Consider the following 22,443-nt stretch of genomic DNA (forward strand, 5'->3'; position numbering starts at 1 on the left):
GAGTTACCATATAACTTTGCAGTTTCACTCCTAAGTATTAATATATACTCAGAAGAACTGAGAACTGGCAAACAGGTACATGTATATGCATGTTTATGGCAGGATAATTCACAAAAACCAGTAACCATAATTCACATATTTATTGTGGATGAATGGATAAATAAAATGGGTATATACAACAGAATATTCATAAAAAGAAATTAAGTTCTGATACACACTGTGATGTGGATGTGCTGTGCTCAGTCGCTCAGTCCTGTCTGACTCTTTGCGACCCTATGGACGGCAGCCTGCCAGGCTCCTCTGTCCATGGGGATTCTCTAGGCAAGAATACTGGAGTGGGTTGCCATGCCCTTCTCCAGGGGATCTTCCCAACCAGGGATCGAACCCAGATCTCCCACATTGCAGGCAGGTTTACTAACTGAGCCACCAGGGAAGCCATCAGTGATGTGGGTGTAACTCCAAAATACTCTGTTAAGTGAAAGAAGCCGGATATAAAAGGTCACCTATTATATGATCCCATGTATATGAAATGTCCACAATAGATCCATCTAGAGAGAGAGAGCACCAGTTGGTGCTTACCAGGGGCTGGGGAAGGGTGCGGTGGGGAGATAGTACTTAGTGGGTAAGGAAGGAATTTTAACGTTGATGTGTTGGAAATATTTTGAAACTAGATAAAGGGGGTGGTTGTACAACATTGCAGGTATATTAAATGCTTGAATTAATTCAGTTTAAAATGGTTAATTTTATGTGCTGTGAATTTCATGTGCATAGATTATTTTTTTTTAAGTTTACAAACAGCCATTAATAAGACATGTTCTTACGAGGATGAATACTGTCATTTGTTGAGTATTTACTAAAGGCTAGAGTCTTTATTATTTATTCTAATCTTTATGGCAGCATTGAAAGATAGGTATTAGGAAAAGAGAAACAAAGAACTATATCATAGGCTTAAAAAATTCTTTAAGATACTGACTTGAATCACTTTAACCCTAGTTTATCAATCAAATTGAAGAGTGAGCTTGAAATCTAACCAGAGACTGGCCAGTAGGGAGCAGTGTTGTCCCTTACCTGGCTCTGGTATGTTTAGAGCATCTTAAGTCATAAATTTACACCTGTTGTGTTAATTTGATACTTTGGAAATGGCCAATTTGAAGCATCTGATCATGAATATACACTGTTTAAATTCTTCTTTTATCTTCCAGTATTCAGTATTGTAGTTGAAAAGATTTTTTTAATTTAAAAGAAATTATGAAAATTAAAATTTTAGCAAAACTACATACATGTTGTATTAAATACTTTAAATAGCTGGTTTGTTTAAAAGAAATAGTAAATTTTTTTATCTCTGAAAGGAATTTCCATTTTGATAGTTTATTTTCTTTTTTCCTTTTTTTGGCACTCAGTTCTAACTCCTAGTTAAATATACTATTTGCGGGTTTGTCAGATGTCGATATTTTAGACATGACTGGGCCATTGAGAGCATTATATAAATGAATGCTTGCCTCATTCAGTAGCACTTTGAGTTTAAAAACTGGTGGTCATTTTATGATAACTTTTAGTAACTTGCAGTAGTTAATCTTTCTTTTTAAGCTGATTAGTTACAGCTAGTATTTTGAATTACTTTAGCAATGTATATTTGGCATTAGCTAAGCACTTTTGACTTCCCTGGTGGCTCAGACAGTAAAGAATCTGCCTGCCATGCAGGAGACCTGAATTTGATTCCTGGGTCAGGAAGATCCCCTGGAGAACGGAATGGCAACCCATTCTAGCACTCTTGTCTGGAGAATCCCATGGACTGAAGAACTTGGAGGGCTGCAGCCCATGGGGTCACAAAGAGTCAGACAGGACTTGGTGACTAACATATGTATATACAAGCACTTATAAAATCATAATCCATTATATAAATATATATATTTATATCATGTAATAAAATATGTATGCCTCAATTATCAAAACATAAGCTTCATGATAAAACATTGGCTTTCTCTGTGGGAGATGTACTTAGGTATTTTTAAATTTTATTGTTTTACTGAAAAATATGTAGGTTGTCAACTACCAGATTGACTTTACAGCTCATGATTAATAAGGCAGGTTGAAAAGTCACCAGTGTCTCTGAAATTTTTCTGTAGTTAAAGTTTGGGGGAGACTCCTCAGAAATCTGTGCGACTTTGCAGCCCCAACAGTCAGCAGAGATAATAATAAATGGTACCTCAGGAGAGATCTCCAGTGGCTCCAGGATTGCAGGTCCTTGTGGCTGGAGGCTGCTCCGATGAGTACTGAAAACTCTTAAAAATAAGCGAGTGGAGGTGGAGACGGATCTCTGAGCACAAGACCAAGTGCAGCATGGCTGGAACGGAGAGTTGAGGGTGCTTGGGGTGCGCGCCTGTCTGAAGAGAGCCCTGCTGGGTGTCCCAAGAGAAAGCTGAACGGATTCCTGTCTGTGCGGGTCCTGCTGCGGGGTGTGACTCTGCGTCTGCCCCCTGTTGTCCCTTTGCTCTGGAAACACTGCTTCTGAACCAGACGAGCTTTGATGTAATGACAGTCATCTGTTTACCATGATTGTGTATGAGCTGATTCATAATATAAAAACACGCTTTATGGCAAAACAGGCTGTGTGTGTGTCCTGTGGAGCCTGCCACTCGCAGTGTGTTCCACTGTAGCTGCTGCTTTTTGCAGGAATTTCTCTAGCTGGTTGTGTCAGCTTGACATTTTGAATTCAAAGATCATATTATAGTCTTTTTGCAAACGTCACACGGTGACTTCAGACTTTCTGAATGATAGGCATAAACTCTCCGCAGTGCTTTTGTTAGGAGCAGAGGATGATTTTACAGTTTCTTTGTTCCTGTCTGTGTCTGTAAACTCTCGAGTATTGCTCAAGTGAGAACTTGTCTTGAGTCTGCGGATCACATTGATTTTGCCTAATGAAGCTTTTATATATTGATTTCATGTTGTTTGCTGTCTAAGTTTTACACTTACCTGAACTTTGAACTTGATTAGGACCTTGATGACCCTCAATGGGGAAGGGACTTTCCTAGCGGGCAGATTGTACATATAGGCCAAATCTCAAGGCAAACTGTACCTTAATGGCTTCTAAATGTCCTTCATTGGTTTGTATTTGAAAGGTCAGTGCATTTCATAGTTTTTGTGGTTGTAATCAAAGTTTCTTGACTGGAGACTGACTTTAGAGTATGTGGAAGGGCATATTATCAGAGAAGTGCTGTTAAGAATATTGCTCTGTGTGTTCTTTAATTCATTCTCTTTTCTGAAACACAGTTATGTCATCTTTAGCAAGCAGATACTGTATTTTAGCAGTGTTGCTTCTTTCTCCAAACACAGGGTAGATAGTACAGTGATTTGTACAAAGTCATTTTTAGAACATTTTTTCTCATTAAAAAGTAATACATATGATAACACATTTTAAGAATACATAAATGTATGTAGAAAAAAAAAAACTCTCCTGTAATCCCATTTGTTATATAGACATACCTGGTTGGGATTGTATTTATGTGTGTACTTGTCTATATGTGTACACACACACAATCTCTCTGTCTCTTTGTACTATCTTTAAAATTTAATGTGAGGTAAATAAGCATTTCTCTTATGTTAGTACATATTCTTCGGGAGCATTATTTTAAATGACTACATAAAATCATCATATTTTTAGCCATTCTACTGTAAGATGTTTAGGCCTTTTCCATTTTTTTGTTATATGTATTACTGTGATAGTCATCTTTATTAACACATTTTCACATTTCTGATTGTTTTTCTGTGATAGGTTTAAAAAAAGGAATCCATTAATCAAAGAGGATTGATGTAATTATAGGAGAGTTTTTCCCATATAAATTTATGTATTCTTAAAGTGTTTAACACATGTATTTATTACTTTGTAGTGAGAACATGTTATGAAATGACCCTACAAGTTACTATATTTGTATTTGGAGAGAAAAACAACATTGCTAGCAGATAGGTTCTGCTTCCTAAGGGTGACACTGTTGTGCTCATAAAATGCAAGAGATGACTACTGACACACTTTCCAGAAGGATTGGACCACTTTAGATGATCACCAGCAGGTGTGTAAGAATGCATGTTTTACCTTACCTGCTCATATAATGTTCAAAAACCTTTTGCCTGAAAAAAACTTAACTCTTTAGGGCTAGGTTAAACATACTGTTTTCCTTTGCAATTCTTTGTTTAAATTTTCATGTGTTTATTGACAGTTTGCTGTGATTGGTACATTCTTACTTGTTAATCTGTCTTAGGGACAGGAAGATCTTAGTATTTCATTGACTTATGTGGGCTTTTTCAACAGTGAAGATAAAGTTCTTTCACAGTTGTGAATAACTTTTAGTTTTTGTCATTTGCTCCTTAGTTTTTGATTTTTGATGTATGTAGTTCTAGGTTTCTAAGCAGTAAAGTGTAACATACTTCTCTTATATTTGTAATTTTTTGGTAATTTCTTACATTTTTTTGTTTAGAAATCCCTCCTCTATCTGAATATCATTAAATGTTTATATTTTCTTTTTATTTGCTGATTAATTTGCATTTTATACCTAGTTCTTTAATCTTCCTGGAACTTATTTTTGATTGCATATGGAGATAACATACTTATTTTGATGTTTTCCTGATAATTGAAAAGCTCTCTAAATACTGCGATCATTCTCTTTCCTTTTTGTGTGGCATTTCCTTTTTCTTAAGGGCTTAATTATTGTGAGATTTGTCCCATTGATCTCTCTGTTGATATTCTTTTTTCTGGACCACATTGATGGTTTATAACAGGTTTATAATTTGTATTAATGACTGGTTGGGCATTGAAAAAATTTTCCTTTATACACACACAGACATGTACACACATATACATATATGTATACACACATGCGCACACATACACATGTACACATATACCTGTGTATACACACACACACATACATATATATATATATGTAGCCATTCTCAACTCTATTCTTAGGTGCTGTCAGACATTCTTACCACACACTTCTTATATGCTGGCTGCCTCAGGTGTCAGCTTAAATGGTTCTTCTTCAAAGAGACCTTCCCTGTCTAAAATAGGGCAGCCTGCACCAGTATAAGCACAAGTAAATCAACAAGCCTTTCAGAGGTCATTTCATTTTATACCAAATCTTCTAGATGCACTTCTCTTGTTCTTCATCATTAGGTGAGCTGTTAAAATGAAGACAGCTGTTGATCATCGTCAGCTCCTATTTAATTGCTCAGAATTTCCTTTATGCACTATGTCATAAGAATATCAAGAACATTTCAAAAGCATAGTTTTAAAATACATAAAAAGAAAGATATAACTAAGGCCTTTTTAAAAAAAAGTACAGCCTGTCTTAATATTTGCTGTTTAATCTGCCACTGAAAATTCTAACCACTAGCAAATTCTGTCATTTAAGAGAACTGACTTTTGCTGTATAAATTGTATAAATTCTAAAGTTGTAGTTAAAAACTGATGTTATACAGTACATTTTTAAAAATACAGTACACTTTTGATCATGTCCTAGGTGAAAAAAGATGACCAGTGTCCGGGACAAAGATCAGCAAGGCTCTGTAAAACGTTTGTCCCACTTTAAGATGAAGTGTTAGGACATCTGTGTCATGGAGCTTCCCTGAGAATTTTCAGCTGCAGCAGAGCAGCCATTGCTCAGCAGACTAAACTGAGGAGTGTGGGGTAACTAGTCAAGAGGACCAGACACCGCAGTGACAGAGAAAGTGATTAGTTATAACCCATCAATAGCACAAGAAAAGGACTTTGAGAGAAAGCTTTTTGAGGTACCGATTTCAGTGAGAAAAGTCCAGGCAGATGTTCTGACACTCTCTTAAGCGGTTTCCTTCACACAGGGCTTATCAAAAGGAAAACAAGTCATTTGCGCACACTAGCCAACATTACTTTTCATGAAAGAGGAAGCCCTATGTGATTTTAGTTGTGCTTAACTCTTTTAACTCTTTTCCTCACTTTTCATGGCAGTTGTAATCTTAAGCAAACAAAAAAAATCGCTGATTTTAAGACTGTGGTGCTTCAGTGACAGGAATGGCACTGACCCCAGTACAGTTTTCAGTAGATACACAGAGCTCGTTGATTTATAACCTTTATTCTCATTAAGTAATCATCATAAGATATGAGGTTCATGTTAGGGATTATGCTACCAGACAAGTTGTTTTGTTGTTATTTCTCACATATTTTACTGTGGTGAAGCATTATAAGCTAATAATCCAGCTGACTTGAAAGGACTGTTGAGATATCCAGTCAGTGCTTTGTGAAAAACATTTTAAGCCACAGACCCATGTTTTCAAATGGATATTGTTCAGGTATGGAAATAAAACTTCTTTGAAGGAGTAAAATGAAAAAGAAAGTGGACTGCTCTGACTGAGACAGGACTGGGGGCCCAGGTGCCTGGGTGTGGCCCCGCCAGGCTTTCCCTGAAGATGGTCTTTAGAACCCCTGGGGCTTCTTAGGGCCGGGTTCTGTGAGCCGCTAACCAGACCTTTTGATTTTATTAGTACAAAGAGCAGCAGCAGCTGCCACTTTTTGACAGTTTGCAGTGTGATAGGTGTTCTCTCTTACTGCTAATGATTGTGGTAAACCTGCAGAGCTCATAGTGTAGATTACTCGAGTAGGGCTCAGAGTGTTTAAGGAACTTTGCTGAACTTGTCCTGTGGGAACCAGGAATTGAACCCATGGCCAAATCCTCCTTGCTCCGTGTTCTCCCCTAACCTCGAGGAAGAGTCCTTATCAGCGTCCTTCAGTTCCTGTGATGCTGTGTCCCTGATTTCTGCTCACTCTCCTGACGGCTCCTCTTGTCCCTTTGCCAGCCGCTCTTCCTCCGCCTGCACCTAGTCTTGAATCAGGCCTGTGACTATCTCCTCTTAGTCTCTTTTCTTTTCCTAGGGAGGCTCCTTCACTACCCTGGCCTCAGTTGACAGATCTATGTATCAGAGCTTCCACACTTTTATGTTTATTTTTTTTTTCCAAGAATTTTAACAATTAGTTTAATTCATCATTTTTTTTTAACTTTTTATTTTGCACTGGAGTAACAGCATTGTGATAGCTTCAGGTGCGCAGCAAAGCGACACAGCCACACACACTGCATCTGTACCTCATTTCATTCCTTGAAGCTCTAGACGCACCTGCACAGTTGCTCCTTAAACCTCTTCTCAGCATCTCAGAAGCATCTCACATTCAGCTCAAGATCTCCTCTCAGTTCTGGTCCTTGCTTATTTTTCCCCATTTTTGTTTGTGGTTCCACCAGCTTGTCCATGGTGTTTTAAGTCAGAAACTTCAGAATCGTCCTTGATTGCCACCACCCTCCTTTCCCGCCCTGCCAGTCAAATCCTGATACTTTTTTTCTCTGAAGTATTTCTCTAAACCATCCGTTTCCCACCCCACAGTACCGTCGTATTTCGGTCCTGTCACTGTTGGCTGAGGTCTCCCGATTTTATCCAGTCTTTCTGTTTCCCCAAGCCTCACACACACACACAGCCTCATTGCAGCCAGTTGGAGCTTTCGAAAATGCACTTGTGATGTGTGAATCCTGGCTCACTCACTAGTTACGTGACCTTGGCAGGCTGCTGAGTTTCTCCAGACCTCAGTTTCCTCATCTGTAAAATGGGTATTCAGTCTTACCTTATGTGACTGTTGGAAGAATTCAACGCAGTACTGTGTGCCCGGCATGTGGCCGGGACTTGGTGACTGTTAGTGACGATGGTGGAGAGGGTCATTCTCTGCCCAGAACTTTCTCAGGCTTCCTCTTGCCCTTAAAAACCATTACACCTCTTGCCACACTTCCCTGGTGCTCAGTCTCCTTAGTTCCTCTGTCCCCTCCTCCTTCAGAGTCTTTACCTAAGTAAGGGTACATGTTGTGTCTTTAAATAGTTAACAGAAGTTAACTTTTTCACATCTCACCCAGCCAGCCCCAAACCTTCTCTTATCTCTTACTACCGTGAATTTATGGCTTTTATCCTTGTTTGCAGTTATAATTGTGTCTGTGTGTGTGTGTGTTTTTGCTGGGATTAAAAACTATCTTATCTACCTTGATGTGGACAAAGGCCATGTTTGTTATGCCCATCTGCCTTGTGTCCCTGGAAGGGAGCGTAATGCCTACTGCATGGTAGCCGATAAAGATCTTTCTCCCATCAGGAAGGGGTTAGTTACACTTTTATTTTCTTCTCTGTTCTTCAGTGTTTGGTTAAGTTTATTTTTCAACAGCACCGCCTCTGTGGGCAGAATTGTCTGAAATGGACTCTTTCAAGTTAATTACTAGCTCCTGTTCTTGATGGAGAGAACTCCCAGGGTGGCCAGAGCCCTCTTAAAATCTGTTTTTCTTCTGGTACTGAAACACGCTCGGAGTTAATTTTTCCTCTTAGGAGAAAACACTCTTCTTGGGTTCCTGTAGGTTTTATGTTTTTGTGGAACTTGTCTATAGGTTGGGATTTAAATTTTCTTATGCTTAAATATGTATTAGAAATATGAAATATTTTAGGTTCACTAATGTCATCAGATATTCCTTTGTGAACCTCTTAAGTTTTCTTGTTTCAGTGTAGATACCTTGGATCAAGTGTTATTTCAAAAAGTTGATTTTCCTTATAATATGGAGATCGAAGAATTTGTTCTTAAGTTGTCAGAAAAAAAATTATATGAGCATCTATCCCAGTTCATATATTTAGTTTAAAAATAGTTTAAACATTGGTAATGAATCAGGTATCCCTGTATGACTTTTTTGTTTTTCAGATACCTGACAGAAAAAAGAAACTTGCTTATTCAGTTTTTCAGTAAATAGGAAGAGGACAGAAAGGAGATTCTTGAAACTACTGGTTATTCTTGCTTTCAGATTTTCAGTGTCCTTATCTCCAAGATCATTTTTATAGGAATCTTTGACATCAAATTTTTGGTAGGAAGATGGAAGTAGTTGTATTTTGTGGGAATTCTCAGGGAAAGATGCCATTTCAGGATGTAGGATGAGAGGAGAGAAGTTAGGATTCTTCTCTGTCTTTTCTGTCCTTTCTCTCATTCCTTCTTTCAGGGAGAGAAGATCCTATGGGTAGAAATTTTTTTCTTTTTTTTTTTTTTTAAACTTTTCTTGCTGTAGAGAAAATTTTAAGCACTTTTTCCATGTTCCAGATCAAGCTGAGCAGGAGAGTGAACAGAAGCAGACCAGTGAGGGTTGGTATAAAGTCTGGAAGGTGAGAAGCGTGAGATTGCTTTGGAGGGTGTCCTGAGCGGAGTTCTCAACTAGCACGTCTCCTAATACCTGACATGTGACATCTTCCTCCGGAATCCAGCACGTCTGTTTTTGGTTGATTGTGGGAAATGTCTGTGCTCTGTGTAGCTATGCTCACTTCGTCTTCTGTGTCATGTGCTAGAGCAGCCTGGCTTCTTGCCTCCGCCGCATCCTCCTCCAAGGTTGTTGGCAGAAATTCTTACAAAGTGAAGCTAGCTTGAATGTAGCCCAGAGAAGAAGGGTGTTGATTCCCATTTCAGTGGAGAAGATTGCTGCATAGCCCTCTAGGTCACCAGTTCAGAGCATCGTTTTCATTCTGTATCCCAGTAGGGTGGGCAGAGCGGAGCTCAAGAAGCAGGGCGCGCTGGCAGTTGAATTTTCTTTCTTCACCAGAATAGTGATTGCCATGCTAGTTTAATCACAGTGTGTATGTAACTCCATGAGCTGTGGTAAACGTCTGTTTCTCCTAAATTAAATGAATTCAGTGATGCATGTTCAGAACAGACAGACAGTTGTACCTAGGAATCCATTTTGTTGTTAAATTTAGCTTCTGATACATTCCTTTTATTTGGTCAGAATTTATTTGGATTTTTTTTTTTTTTTTTACTTCCAAAGATAAAGAATGAAACTAGGAATTGATTTTGAAGTCCAGCAACTGTTGAAGAATATTTACAGTGTGATGTGGGCAGTTAAATGTATTTAAAAATGATATTCCTGAATTCAGGTACCTGATAATTTTATTGTAAATTCATTTTTCATAAGAAAAAGCAGTGCTTTTCAAGTTTGAAGACTACCATAATTGAATCTTTATTACTTGCTAAGCATAATACTCAAACTGGAAATTATAAAAGAAAAGGCTCTTCTCTTTGCATTAAAAAATGATCCATTTAAAGTTGCCATAAACTATGTTAAAAGAAAAAAAAAAAAAAAGATTTGGAAATACATTTGTAACATGCACAGCAGGTGGAAGGTTATTTTCCAAATATAAAAAGCCCTTGAAGTGGGTTAGGAGAAAGGTTCAGTTCAGTTCAGTCGCTCAGTCATGTCCAACTCTTTGCGACCCCATGAATCGCAGGACGCCAGGCCTCCCTGTCCATCACCATCTCCCGGAGTTCACTCAAACTCACGTCGATTGAGTCAGTGATGCCATCCAGCCATCTCATCCTCTGTTGTCCCCTTCTCCTCCTGCCCCCAATCCCTCCCAGCATTAGAGTCTTTTCCAGTGAGTCAACTCTTCGCATGAGGTGGCCAAAGTACTGGAGTTTCAGCTTCAGCATCATTCCTTCCAAAGAAATCCCAGGGCTGATCTCCTTTAGAATGGACTGGTTGGATCTCCTTGGAGTCCAAGGGACTCTCAAGAGTCTTCTCCAACACCACAGTTCAAAAGCATCAATTCTTTGGCTCTCAGCTTTCTTCACAGTCCAACTCTCACATCCATACGTGACCACTGGAAAAACCATAGCCTTGACTAGACGGACCTTTGTTGGCAAAGTGATGTCTCTGCTTTTGAATATGCTATCTAGGTTGGTCTTAACTTTCCTTCCAAGGAGTAAGTGTCTTTTAATTTCATGGCTGCAGTCACCATCTGCAGTGATTTTGGAGCCCAAAAAAATAAAGTCTGACACTGTTTCCACTGTTTCCCCATCTATTTCCCATGAAGTGATGGGACCAGATGCCATGATCTTCGTTTTCTGAATGTTGAGCTTTAAGCCAACTTTTTCACTTTTCTCTTTCACTTTCATCAAGAGGCTTTTAAATGTCCCCAAACAAAATGGGAAAGAACAAGAACAGGTGAGTCACAGGGGTGCCTGTAGATACATGAATAGATGTTCAGTCTCACTTGTAAGCAAAGAAAAGCCCAAAAAAGAAAGAGAAGAAAGAAAATACCCCCACTGTCAAAGATATAGGAAAGTGCTCAGACATTGTGTGGTGGAAGCTGATACAAACCTTTTTAGAGATAAATTTGTTGTCTGTGTTAAAATTATAACTGTATACCCTCTGATCCAGCATTTCCACTTTTCAGAATTCATCTCCAGTAAAAATCTGGATTTATGTGCAGAGATGTACATATGAAGGTGCCTGTTACAATAGTGAAGAGTGAGGACCAACCTAATTATCAGTAGTTACAAGTAAATTATTAATATCAACACATTGGAATTCTGTGACAAGCATATTTTTTCCCCAGGTTTTAAACTGCCATAAAGTACATCAGGCTTTCCTGGTGGCTCAGTTGTAAAGAATCTGCCTGCCAATGTGGGAGACGCAGGAGACTCAAGTTCGATCCCTGGGTCAAGAAGATCCTCTGGAGAAGGAAATGGCTACCCACTCCAGTATTCTTGCCTGGAAGATCCCATGGACAGAGAAGCCCGGCGGGCTACAGTCCATGGGGTCGCAAAGAGTCGGACATGACTGAGTGCTCACGTGTGTGCACATATACACACACACACATTTTACATTAACCATCTTGAATTTACCATCTTAACCAGTTTTCAGGTGTACAGTTAATAGGTGCATCCACACTGATGTGCAGCTGTCACCCAGAGCTCTTGTTATCCTGTAAAATCGAGCCTCTGTGCCCATCAAGCAGTCACTCCCTGCCTGCCACCTCCCTCCTCCTTCCACCTCCCTCCTCCTTCCCAGCCCTTGGCAGCCACTCGTGTACTTTCTGTTTCTTTAAATCTGACTGCCCCAGATCCCTCATGTAAGTGGAATCATAATATTTGTCTTCTGTGACTGGCTTATTTCATTTGGCGTAATATCCTCAGGGTTCACCCATGCTGTAGCATGTGTCAGAATTTCATTCCTATCTGAGGCTGAAAAGTATTAGTAGGCATTTTTTAAAAATTTAACTTCTGAGTGAATAGTACATCCATCTTTGTAGTACATCCATCCATTCTCTTGAACCCTTCAAATTGAAGAGGAGGGTTAGGAGGCAAGAAAGATGGGAAGTGACTGCAAATGTGTGTCTCTCAAGGGGTGATGGCAGTGTTCTCGAATTAGATAGTAGTGATTGATGGAGACCTTTTAATACACTGAAAGCTGCTGACTTATACACACACTTTAAACCAGGGAATTTTATTGTATATGTGAACTATGTCTCAATATCCAGGTGTTGCTAGTGGTAAAGAACCTGCCTGCCAATGCAGGAGACATCAGAGACGAGGGTTCGATCCCTGGGTTGGGAAGATCCCCTAGAGGAGGAAATGGCAACCCACACCAGTATTCGATGAACCTGGCGGGGTACAGTCCATAGTGTCTCAAAGAGTGGGACGTGGCTAAAGCAAATTAGCACACATGCACAAAGCTATCATTAAAAAGTTTTCAGTCTCAATTATACCTCCGTTAAAAACATTTTTATGCAGAGTAGAATACAGTTTCTTACAGGTTGTCCCTCAGTCATTCCAGTCCCTTCCTCCTTCCTTCTCTCCTTCTCTCTCTCCCTCCCTGCCTTCCATACCCAAAATAACATTTAAATTGTTGTGTATAATTCCAGAGGTATTTTTATTTCTTACGAATATTTTGTTTTTACTTACAGTAAATACTTATTGTTCCGTCCCTTTTCACCAAAGTGGTAGTAAATTGAACACAGCCAAGCAGGCATCTCTGAAGTCTTTTTCTCTTATTTTTAAAAGTAAAAATGTCTCTCTATTGACTATGTGCTTACTATAGGGGATTTAGATAATACAAGAAAGCATGAAGAAAAATGTAACATCTACCCATAGCCAGAGATAGTCACTGGTAATTGTTTATATTTTTTTAGACTTTTCTCTGCATGTATATACTTTTATAAAAAATAGAATTGATATCATCCTATACTTGCTCTTATGTAGTCTGCTTTTTTTTACACTTAATATGTTGTGAATATAGTTTTTATCAGTAAATGTAAAGCTGCATTTTAAAGTATTGATGCATGATATTAAACTGGGTGGTCATTCCTCATTTACTCAACTCATCACCTATTAATACCCTTTTAGGTTGTTTCTAATTTTGTCAGTGGTTTAAACAACAGTGAGGATCTTTGTACACTTGCCAGATCGTTTCCTTGAGATATTTACTGCTGTTTTACAGTTTGCCAGAAATACTGAACAATGTATGCTTTGACATACCTTGATTTCCATGATGTCATTAGCTCTGTGAAAACATGGTGCAGGTATTTCTACCCTCATTTTAAAGACGAGAAATCTGAAACTATAAAAGATGACCATATGTCCCCAGTTAGGTAGCTGTTTGGTACGAGAGCTGGAGCTGAAGCTAGTGTCTTCTGATTGTGGGCTAGTTTGCTTCCAGCATGGCGCGCTGCCAGGCTTGAATACCTGCCTACCAAGAGTGATTTTCTGTTGTTGCTTCTTCATTTCTAAAAATAGGGTTCTCAATGTAACTTCCTTTTGGATTCTTTGTATAGTGTTCTAGGGGCTTCCCAGGTGGCCCAGTGGTAAAGAATCCACCTGCCAATACAGGAGATGCAGAAGACGTAGGTTTGATCCCTGGGTTGGTAAGATCCCCTCAAGGAGGAAATGGCAACCCACTCTAGTATTCTTGCCTGGGAAATCCCAAGTACAGAGGAGCCCGGTGGCCTACATTTCATTGGGTCGCAAAGAGTTGGACATGACTTAGCGATTGAACAACAGCAGCAGCATAATGTTCTAGAATTTATCAATTCAGATTAGAGGTTCATATACTATCTTTAGGGATATAGCTAAAGATACATCCTCAGCAGCATTTTAGGAGTTCATCTGCACAGAAATCTTCATATAATTACTCCCCTATATTGTTTTCTTCTTCTGTATAAATAGCTCCCACAGTCTCAGTATTTTGTGGGTTTTTTTTTTTTTTTTTTGTGGTTAAAGCTTCAGGTTATCTTAGTACCTTTGGGTACTAGCATCCATGGGCTGGGAGGATTGCTTTAATTCGATGCCGGCTCTGTTATTGTGTGATCTTGGGGTGAGTTATTTAAGTCTGTGTATGCTTGGTGTCAGCATCAATAAAATTCAAATAATAGTACATGTGTTATAGTGAGGATTAAATAAATGAACACTTAAAGAGTGCTAAGCACATTCTGACATGTACTTTTTAAAAAAATTTTAAATTTTCTATTGGGATAATGTGATAGTTTCAGGTGAACAGTGAAGTGATTCAGCTATACTGGCATGCACTCTTATGTTTATTATTTACTGTTGAAATTTAATTGTAAAGCACTTAAAAGTCATTTTGTATTTTGGTATCCCTTGTGGTTTCTGGTGAAATTTTTTTATGGTACGTTTGCATTCCTATAGATTTCCCCTGTCTTTCCCCTTTCCTTTTCTTCAGTTCTAGGTGATACTCTCCATTAATTTTGAAGAGTATCTTTATGTAGTCGTAGCTTAAGCACAGTGAAGAGTTGCTGGAGTCACCTTGTTTCCTGTTGATAATAAACACAAGTTAAATTACTGACATTTTACAGATTGTAAGGGCTTTCCTGGTGGCTCAGATGGTAAAGAATCTGCCTGCAGCGTGGGAGACCTGGGTTCAATCCCTGGGTTGGGAAGATCCCCTAGAAGAGGTCATGGCAACCCACTCCAGTATTCTTGCCTGGAGAATCCCATGGACAGAGGAGCCTGGTGGGCTGCAATTCGTACGGTCACGAAGAGTCGGGCATGACTGAGTGACAGACACTACAGATAGGAAAGACAGTGTACAGAATAACACGATTCCTGATTTGTTCAGCACGGGATTCTGAGAGGTGTGGTAGCTGCCTCCTGCCTCCTCTGATCCCGCTCTGTTTGTGCTCCTGGAGGAGGAGGGCTGACCTGGGTCTTGTTTTCTGTCTGGACCCAGCACATGCAGATGACCATCCAGGCTCTCCAGGACGAGCTGCGGATCCAGAGGGACCTGAACCAGCTGTTCCAGCAAGACAGCAGCAGTAGGACCGGCGAGCCGTGTGTGGCGGAGCTGACCGAGGAGAACTTCCAGAGGCTGCACGCGGAGCACGAGCGGCAGGCCAAGGAGCTGTTCCTGCTGCGCAAGACGCTGGAGGAGATGGAGCTGCGGATCGAGACTCAGAAGCAGACCCTGAACGCACGCGACGAGTCCATCAAGAAGCTGCTGGAGATGCTGCAGAGCAAGGGGCTCTCTGCCAAGGCCACTGAGGAGGACCACGAGAGGACACGAAGGCTGGCGGAGGCAGAGATGCATGTGCACCACCTCGAAAGCCTTCTGGAGCAGAAGGAAAAAGAGAACGCTCTGCTGAGAGAGGTGAGTGGCCGCTTTCTCAGCTGTTATGACACTCTTTTTTTCCCTTACTAGTTAGCATCTTGGCCTAGATGAATTTATATGCTCTCTTGAGCTAGTGGAAGGGAACTCCTTCTTTGGTACCTAAATTCTGTACCGATTTCTGTTCTGATTTGCTTTCTTGTGTGAGCTGATGTTGAATGGCATGTATACCAGCTTAATGACTTTCTGGGTTTTTCTTTTCCCCTCTTGTAGACTTATTTTGTTGCTAGAGGGGCACAGAATATTCTTGATTGATTACTCATCTCTTGATTTGTTCATAGAGACACACACAACAAAATCAGAATCAGAGTAGCTAACTATTGCTCAATTTTAAAATGCGTTAATCATTGAAAGTGAGCAGTGACCTCAGTTTTGAGTATGCCTATAAAGTCCTGGGCAGCAGTAATGGATGTTTGCCCTGTGGTTTCTATGGAAACTGTTGCCGTGCTATAAAAGATATGTGATAAAAAGCATCTGCTGCCATAGAGGCACAGCTGGAGGAATGACATAGAGGCAAACTGCCACTTATTTTCTAGGGAGGAAACTCGGGCTTTAGCTGACCACTGTGACTACTGGTAACGTTTCACTTTTCTATGTAATACTTCATTTTAAGAAATCATAACTGAAGAATTCATCTTATGTTGAATTTAAAAAAAAAATTGACTGCTCTCATTCTATGAGGTCAGAGACTTCAGCTAACTTTCACATTGTGAACAATGAAGAAACATATAGTTTCTTCAGTATAGGAACACTTGTTTAAGCAAATGTATTTTATACCTGTGATTATTAAAATGTGTGGTACTGGCACAGTAATAGATAGCTAAATTGATGAGGCAGAATTTCTCTTCTATTTAAAAAGTAATATAGTTTTATGATGTATGTTTTGGAATAATGGCCATTGGAAAACAGTTTACATAGTTACATCAAATTAAATTCTAGATGAAATAAATAGTTACTTTTTAAAAGATGAAAACAACTAGAAGAAAATGTAAGTAAAAAGCTTTTAATATAATCTTGAAATAGGAAAGAATCTTTATTGCCATAGCAAGAAGCTTGAATAATTAAATGTGTGTATGTTAGAAAATACAGTTAACAAAAGTTAAAGTGATTGTTTGGGGTGGAGTTTTGCAATTTGTGGCTCAACTGTTACATAAAGGTTGTTTCCAGAATAGTAAGGTGCTAGAGGCACTTGGCATCACCTTTCTGTTCTCATTTACTCAGCAGGTATCCATGGAGCCTCTAGTTTGTATTTGATCCTGGGATAGGCACTGGGTATACACTTCTTACATTTTTCATGTCAGAACACACGGTCTCTGCCATCCCAGAACTAAATATCTGGAGAGAGACAGTGAACTGATAATTATGAGATGACATAAACTGCTGCTGCTGCTGCTGCTAAGTCGCTTCAGTCGTGTCTGACTCTGTGCGACCCCAGAGACAGCAGCCCACCAGGCTCCCCGTCCCTGGGATTCTCCGGGCAAGAACACTGGAGTGGGTTGCCATTTCCTTCTCCGATGCATGAAAGGGAGAAGTGAAAGTGAAGTCGCTCAGTCGTGTCTGACTCCTAGCAACCCCATGGACTGCAGCCTACCAGGCTCCTCTGTCCATGGGATTTTCCAGGCGAGAGTACTGGAGTGGGTTGCCGTTGCCTTCTCCTGACATAAACTAGTTGAGTCTAATTATGTCGAGAGAAGGGATTAACAGGGTACGCAAGCATCTTTGAGGAGGTGCCCTTTAAGGGAACACTGAAGAAAGCTGAAACAGTCTTTCTGAGCATTTGTGTAAAACATGTCCTAACCCTAACCTTGGAGAAGGTTAATGGTTTCAAAGGCCTGAGGGGAAGGAGTTTGAGGAGATGAGAAGGCAAAAACCATATTGTCTCAGGGGGAGGCAGGCATGAGATGAGAGGTTGAAGAGGTCGCCGGGGCCAGGTTCATTCATTCCACTCATCAGGTGTTCATTGGGTGCTCACCCGGGTGCAGAGCACAGGGAAGCCGCAGTGAACACAGTCCTTGCCCTCTGGAGACAGAGCGCTCGCCTCCATGATCCTTGCAGGTGATGCAACAGTTTTATTCAAAGTCCAAGAGAAAACTGCCACAGTGTTTAATCAAGGGAGTGATAAGATCTGGTTTAGCTTTTAAAATTTAGTCCGGTTGTTTTGAGCATAGATGGGGGAGGGGGCGTTACAAGTGATCAAGGGAGTCTAGTAAAGACTCTTAATGGCTCTAATCTGGGTTGATGAGTGGTGACTTGAAATGACTGTTGTACATTATAGCACTAGTGTGTCAAGAAAGGTAGAAAGAATTATAAGTTGACAACACTGAGACATCCATAGGTTTTATTCTTATTAGATTATCGTCCACCTCTGAAAAACAGCAGTAATTCATCAATTCCAAGACTCAGTTTTCCCCATTTTAACATTGTGAAATTAAGTCTTACCTTTGATGGGACTTCCCTGGTGGCTCAGATGGTTAAGGGTCTGCCTGCCATGTGGGAGACCCAGGTTCGATCCCTGGGTTAGGAAGATCCCCTGGAGAAGGAATGTCTATCCACTCCAGTGCTCTTGCCTGGAGAATCCCCATGGACAGAGGAGCCTGGTGGGCTACAGTCTGCGGTTGCAGAGTCAAACACGGCTGAGCAGCTTTCCCTCTCTTTCCCTTGGTGGTGTCTTCGAGGCCCTGTCGGCAAGGCTGCGGTCCTGTTGGACCTGTGCATTCACCTGTCACAGCTGCTCACTTTGTCACCATGTAGCCCATGTTCTGAGCATAGTTGCTGTTTTTCTTGTTAACTTTAACTGATGTTCAGTGCCCCTTCAGTAATACTGTGATGTGAATCTGCACTGAAACAAAAAGTTATCCATGTGAGGAAAGTTGTAAAAACAGTTTAGGGTTGTATATGGTTAAACTTTTATGGTTAAATAAGTGAAAAAGAATCTTGCAATCAATATAAAATAAAAATTCTGAATGACTCTGTGAGTCACGATCTATTTGGAGGCATTCCCTTCTTTTCTCTCCAGCACATTGAACAGCAGTTTGCCATACAATCGGTGGCATCTTAGATTTGATGAGATATAGTAACATTAAAATGTTATTCCTATCCAGAAATGTTTGCGTTTAGTTTTCCATTTTGTTCATGACCATGAATCCGTCAATAGCAGGTAAATGATTCCCCCAAACAAAAGCTAAAGAAGGAAAAATAAAATTTAAGTTAATCCTGTATTTTCTGTTTGTAGTGGAAGTACGTTGTTAGGTGACTTATGGTTAGATTTTGTCTGTTTACTGGAGTATCTTTCCTTTGATGGGTAGAAGAGTGAAGACATCTATTGGACAAATAGTGAACTGCAGCCCAGACGTGGTTAGGGCCTGGGGCCCGGGCATGTGGGGTTTTAACAGGCTTTCCAGGTGGTTCTGTGACACACCAAAGTCTGGTTCTCAATCTGTTGGCAGACCATACCTAATCTGGCTATGGAATTCTTGGATCAGCAACCCATATGCAGTCCGAGCATTGTCTATAAGTGGAATAAATATTTCAGGTGTGTGTGTGTTAATGTAGATCCTATTGTGATGAATAAAATACTGGTTTGTATTTACATGTATGCCAATTTTTGTCTGTATAATATTTCAGTCAGCAAACCTTGTTTAGAACAATTGCTGTCATGTTAGTATTTGCAGAAGCATTTGAGGTTAAAAGACCTACTGTGTGACTAGTTCTAGCTAGAAACTCTGACTGACTGACTAGCACATCTGAGGAATGCCTGTCTGTATTACCGGCAGTTGTAAGGTAAAAACAGAGGACTTTAGAGGGAAGAAAGAGAAACAAATAGGCATAGAGAAAAGATGGAAACAGTGGACAAGGAGTAGGGAGAATTAAAAAAGGAAAAGGGTCCCCGGTGAGCGTGCGCTTTGCTAGTAATTTTGGAAAATGCAAACAGCTATATCGCACACCTTAGTGATTCCACTTATTCTGTCTCACTGTGTGTGTGTGTGTGTGTGTGTGTCATTTGTGCCTCATTTTGGCAGGAGGGTGTGTTTTCTCAGAATGATGCTGTCAGTCGAGGTGGTGAGGGGTTGCAGTGCAGTGCCCTCGCCTGATGTCTGGAGTTCAGGTGTAGGCAGAGTCCTGAGGGCTCTTTCCCACATGTCTGTGTTGAATACCGTCAGCCCTGAACTTGTGTGGAGAATTAAATCTGGTGAAGGGACATCTACCTGTGAACCAGGGGTGCTGGAGGCTAAAACCTGAATGTTGGAAAAAAGAAAGTTCAGACATAAGTACTGCTTTTCAGCCCCGAATACTCCTTTCTCTCAACTGTGTAAGCAAGCTTTGACTTACTTTTAAGAAGAAAGAAAACTACAACAAGAGAGAGATTTTGTTCCTACCTCGTTCGTTTTCTTTGTCTAGTCATTATTCTTTCGTGTATGGATGAGAGGATTGAAGGCGTTTTCTAGTATGCACCACAGTCGACAGCATGACTGGCTCCAGATAATTCTACCTGTACTTGAATTTGTTTTGAATGAAAGTTTTCAGGCTAAAGAGAGTGAAATAAAGCGAGCACGTTAGCATATTCTACTTCTTACATTTGTCTGAATAGTGCTTTCACTTTTATTTCCAGAGTTGTCTCTCTACTGACAGTGCACACGTCAGAGGGATGATGTGTCAGTGGGAAAGGGGAACTGATGAGTCTACCAACTGCAGGATGTATTCACAATGAGCTTCAATGTGCAGGCCTTTGAATGGAAATCTGTTACAACCGATAGGTTTTAAAATGTCTTAGTTGGAAGGTTTTATACCTGCAAATGGTTTAAAGTACACCCAAGTTCCTTGTTAGAGGAGGGTTTCTTTTTATTCAAATGTGCTTTTTTCTTTATGTACTACCGGAATGCTTGCTGGAGTTTAAAATGAAATTCTAATTCTAATAGTTCCACCTAAAGCATTTGGAAATTTCCCTAAATTGAAAGTCGGTTGTGGGAAAAAGGTCAGATAAAATTAATTAATTAAAATTAATTCAGTGTCTGAATTATGAGATACTTCTAAGAAATGCAGTTTTAATATTTCAAGTAGATAAACGTGTAGGGTCAGTCAGTCAGTGTTAGTTGCTCAGTCGTGTCCAACTCTTTGGGACCCCGTGGACTGTAGCCCGCCAGGCTTCTCTGTCCATGACTGGCAGGCAAGAACACTGGAGTGGGTTGCCATTTCCTTCTTAGGGGATCTTACCAACCCAGGGATCGAACTTGGGTCTCTTGCATTGCAAGGTGGATTCTTTACCATCTGAGCCACCAGGGAAGCCCTTAGAAGACTTTATTAATAGATGAAGATCAGTTAACAGGTAGCAGGATTCATTTTCTTTTTGTTAATACATTTTAAAGTTCTGTGCTCGTTTATTAAACATATATTATTAAACATCCATGTGCCCACTTTATCACCTGTTGACCGTGTAGGGCGTGTAGGACAGACTGGAGGCTGGGAGTCACTGATGAGTTTGTTGTCTTAATGCAGGTGGCAGGTGATTGTGGTCTGAACTCATGGGTTCAGATTTTGTCCTGGATTAACATGTTGTGGATTTTTCTGTGTCTCTTAGTGGTCTGTTTTGCCTGGCAAGAGTTAATTGTGGATGAACTTGACTGTTAATGAGACCTATTTTTACATTCTTTTGGGGCTGGCCCAGGTGGTTGTCTCTCCAGGGCTAGCATGTCTCTGCTCAGCGCTGCTGACCTTCTCTCCACTGGGCTGTTTGGAGCTTGAATCTCGACAGCCCCCGTGAGCTCAGGTGGTTGCTCACTCGTTGCTCTCTGATCATTGTTCTGCCCACCAACAGTCGCTCTTTGTCTGACATCATGGAGTCTTTCCCTGTGTACCAATACTTAGCTTTTACCCAAAGACTCCAGGGGACCCTGTCGGATCAGACGCTTTTCCAGCTAGCTTCCTCCTCTCTGTTACTCTGCTTCACATGTTTCCAGCATCTTGGGGACTCGGACCCACTGGTCTGTGTTCCGAGCCCTGCAGGACTGCAGTTTTCCATTTGCCTTCTTCTCTGCACATCACACATCAGATAGCAAGTCTGGATCATAAACTCATTAGTTTCTCTTCTCTCAAGGATCATAGTCCTCTGCTGCTTGTCTTCCAATGTCTGAAAACAGTTGCTTCATGCATTTTTGTCTAATTTTAACATAGTTTACACCAGGAGGCCAGTCCTCTATCCATTACGGTCAGATTGTGTTGACCTTGTAGAGTGATAAGAAAATGGGAAACTCATTGAAGGATTTAATGACAAGTGCCATCATCTGTTGATGCTTTTTCAAGATTACCCCATTGCTTTATTTAAAATGGACAGAAGAAATGGAAAGAAGGTTAACTTGATGCTGTTGTAATAATCTAGGTTTGAACTAGGCTGGAAATGGAGTGAAATGGTAAATTTGAGTATTTTGAAGATGGAACAGTTAGGATCTGCTCTGGAAGGTGGTAGGAGATAAGGATCTGGGAGGACTTGAAGGAGACCCTCTGGTGTTTGGCTTGAGCCACCAGGAGGCTAGTGTCCTTTCAGGACATGGGCAAGACTCACCAGTCTTCAGAAGAGGGGCCAGGTTAAAGAGGAGGAAGTCAGGAGTTTTGTTTTGGATGAGGTAAGTTTGAGTGACCCGGTGGACATCTGTATAGTGTTGTCAAACAGGCAGAGCAGAGGGCAGGCCTGGGCATTCGCCAGCACTGCTGAGATGGAAGGCACCCATGTGGTCACTTGGGCTATCCCAGGGGACTTGGGAAGTACCGGCTGACTCAGAGACAGTCTCAGAGTCTGACAGGAAAGGTTCGTAACTTCAGGCGGAATCTCTTGAAGATCCTTACTGTGGTGCTCTTCCACCTCATTCCTTCCTTTCTGATCCTGAACTCACGGAAATTTGGATTAAAAAAGTAGCTCTGTTTTTTGACACTGGCTCACCATAGACTACTTTGGACACTCATTCAGTAGCCT

At 40.5% G+C, this 22,443-nt stretch overlaps 1 protein-coding gene and 1 long non-coding RNA gene across 12 annotated transcripts in view; one reads left to right on the forward strand and one right to left on the reverse strand.

The window, feature by feature from the left end:
* ERC1 (ELKS/RAB6-interacting/CAST family member 1) overlaps positions 1–22,443 on the forward strand; it is a 269,702-nt gene that overhangs the window by 47,417 nt on the left and 199,842 nt on the right. For all 11 annotated transcript variants that reach the window (XM_061418332.1, XM_061418328.1, XM_061418335.1 and 8 more), the window contains exon 3: positions 15,045–15,461. In XM_061418332.1, coding sequence (XP_061274316.1) covers positions 15,045–15,461 — 417 coding nt within the window. The remainder of the gene's footprint in view (positions 1–15,044; positions 15,462–22,443) is intronic.
* LOC133248328 (uncharacterized) lies at positions 8,512–20,056 on the reverse strand. Its single transcript, XR_009736670.1, has 3 exons — positions 19,856–20,056; positions 17,919–18,318; positions 8,512–13,418 (listed from the first exon to the last, which is right to left on the reverse strand). It is a non-coding gene; the product is annotated as an uncharacterized LOC133248328 (long non-coding RNA).

This window comes from Bos javanicus, chromosome 5 (assembly GCF_032452875.1).
Source record: "Bos javanicus breed banteng chromosome 5, ARS-OSU_banteng_1.0, whole genome shotgun sequence".
In the NCBI taxonomy this organism is placed as follows: domain Eukaryota; kingdom Metazoa; phylum Chordata; class Mammalia; order Artiodactyla; family Bovidae; genus Bos; species Bos javanicus.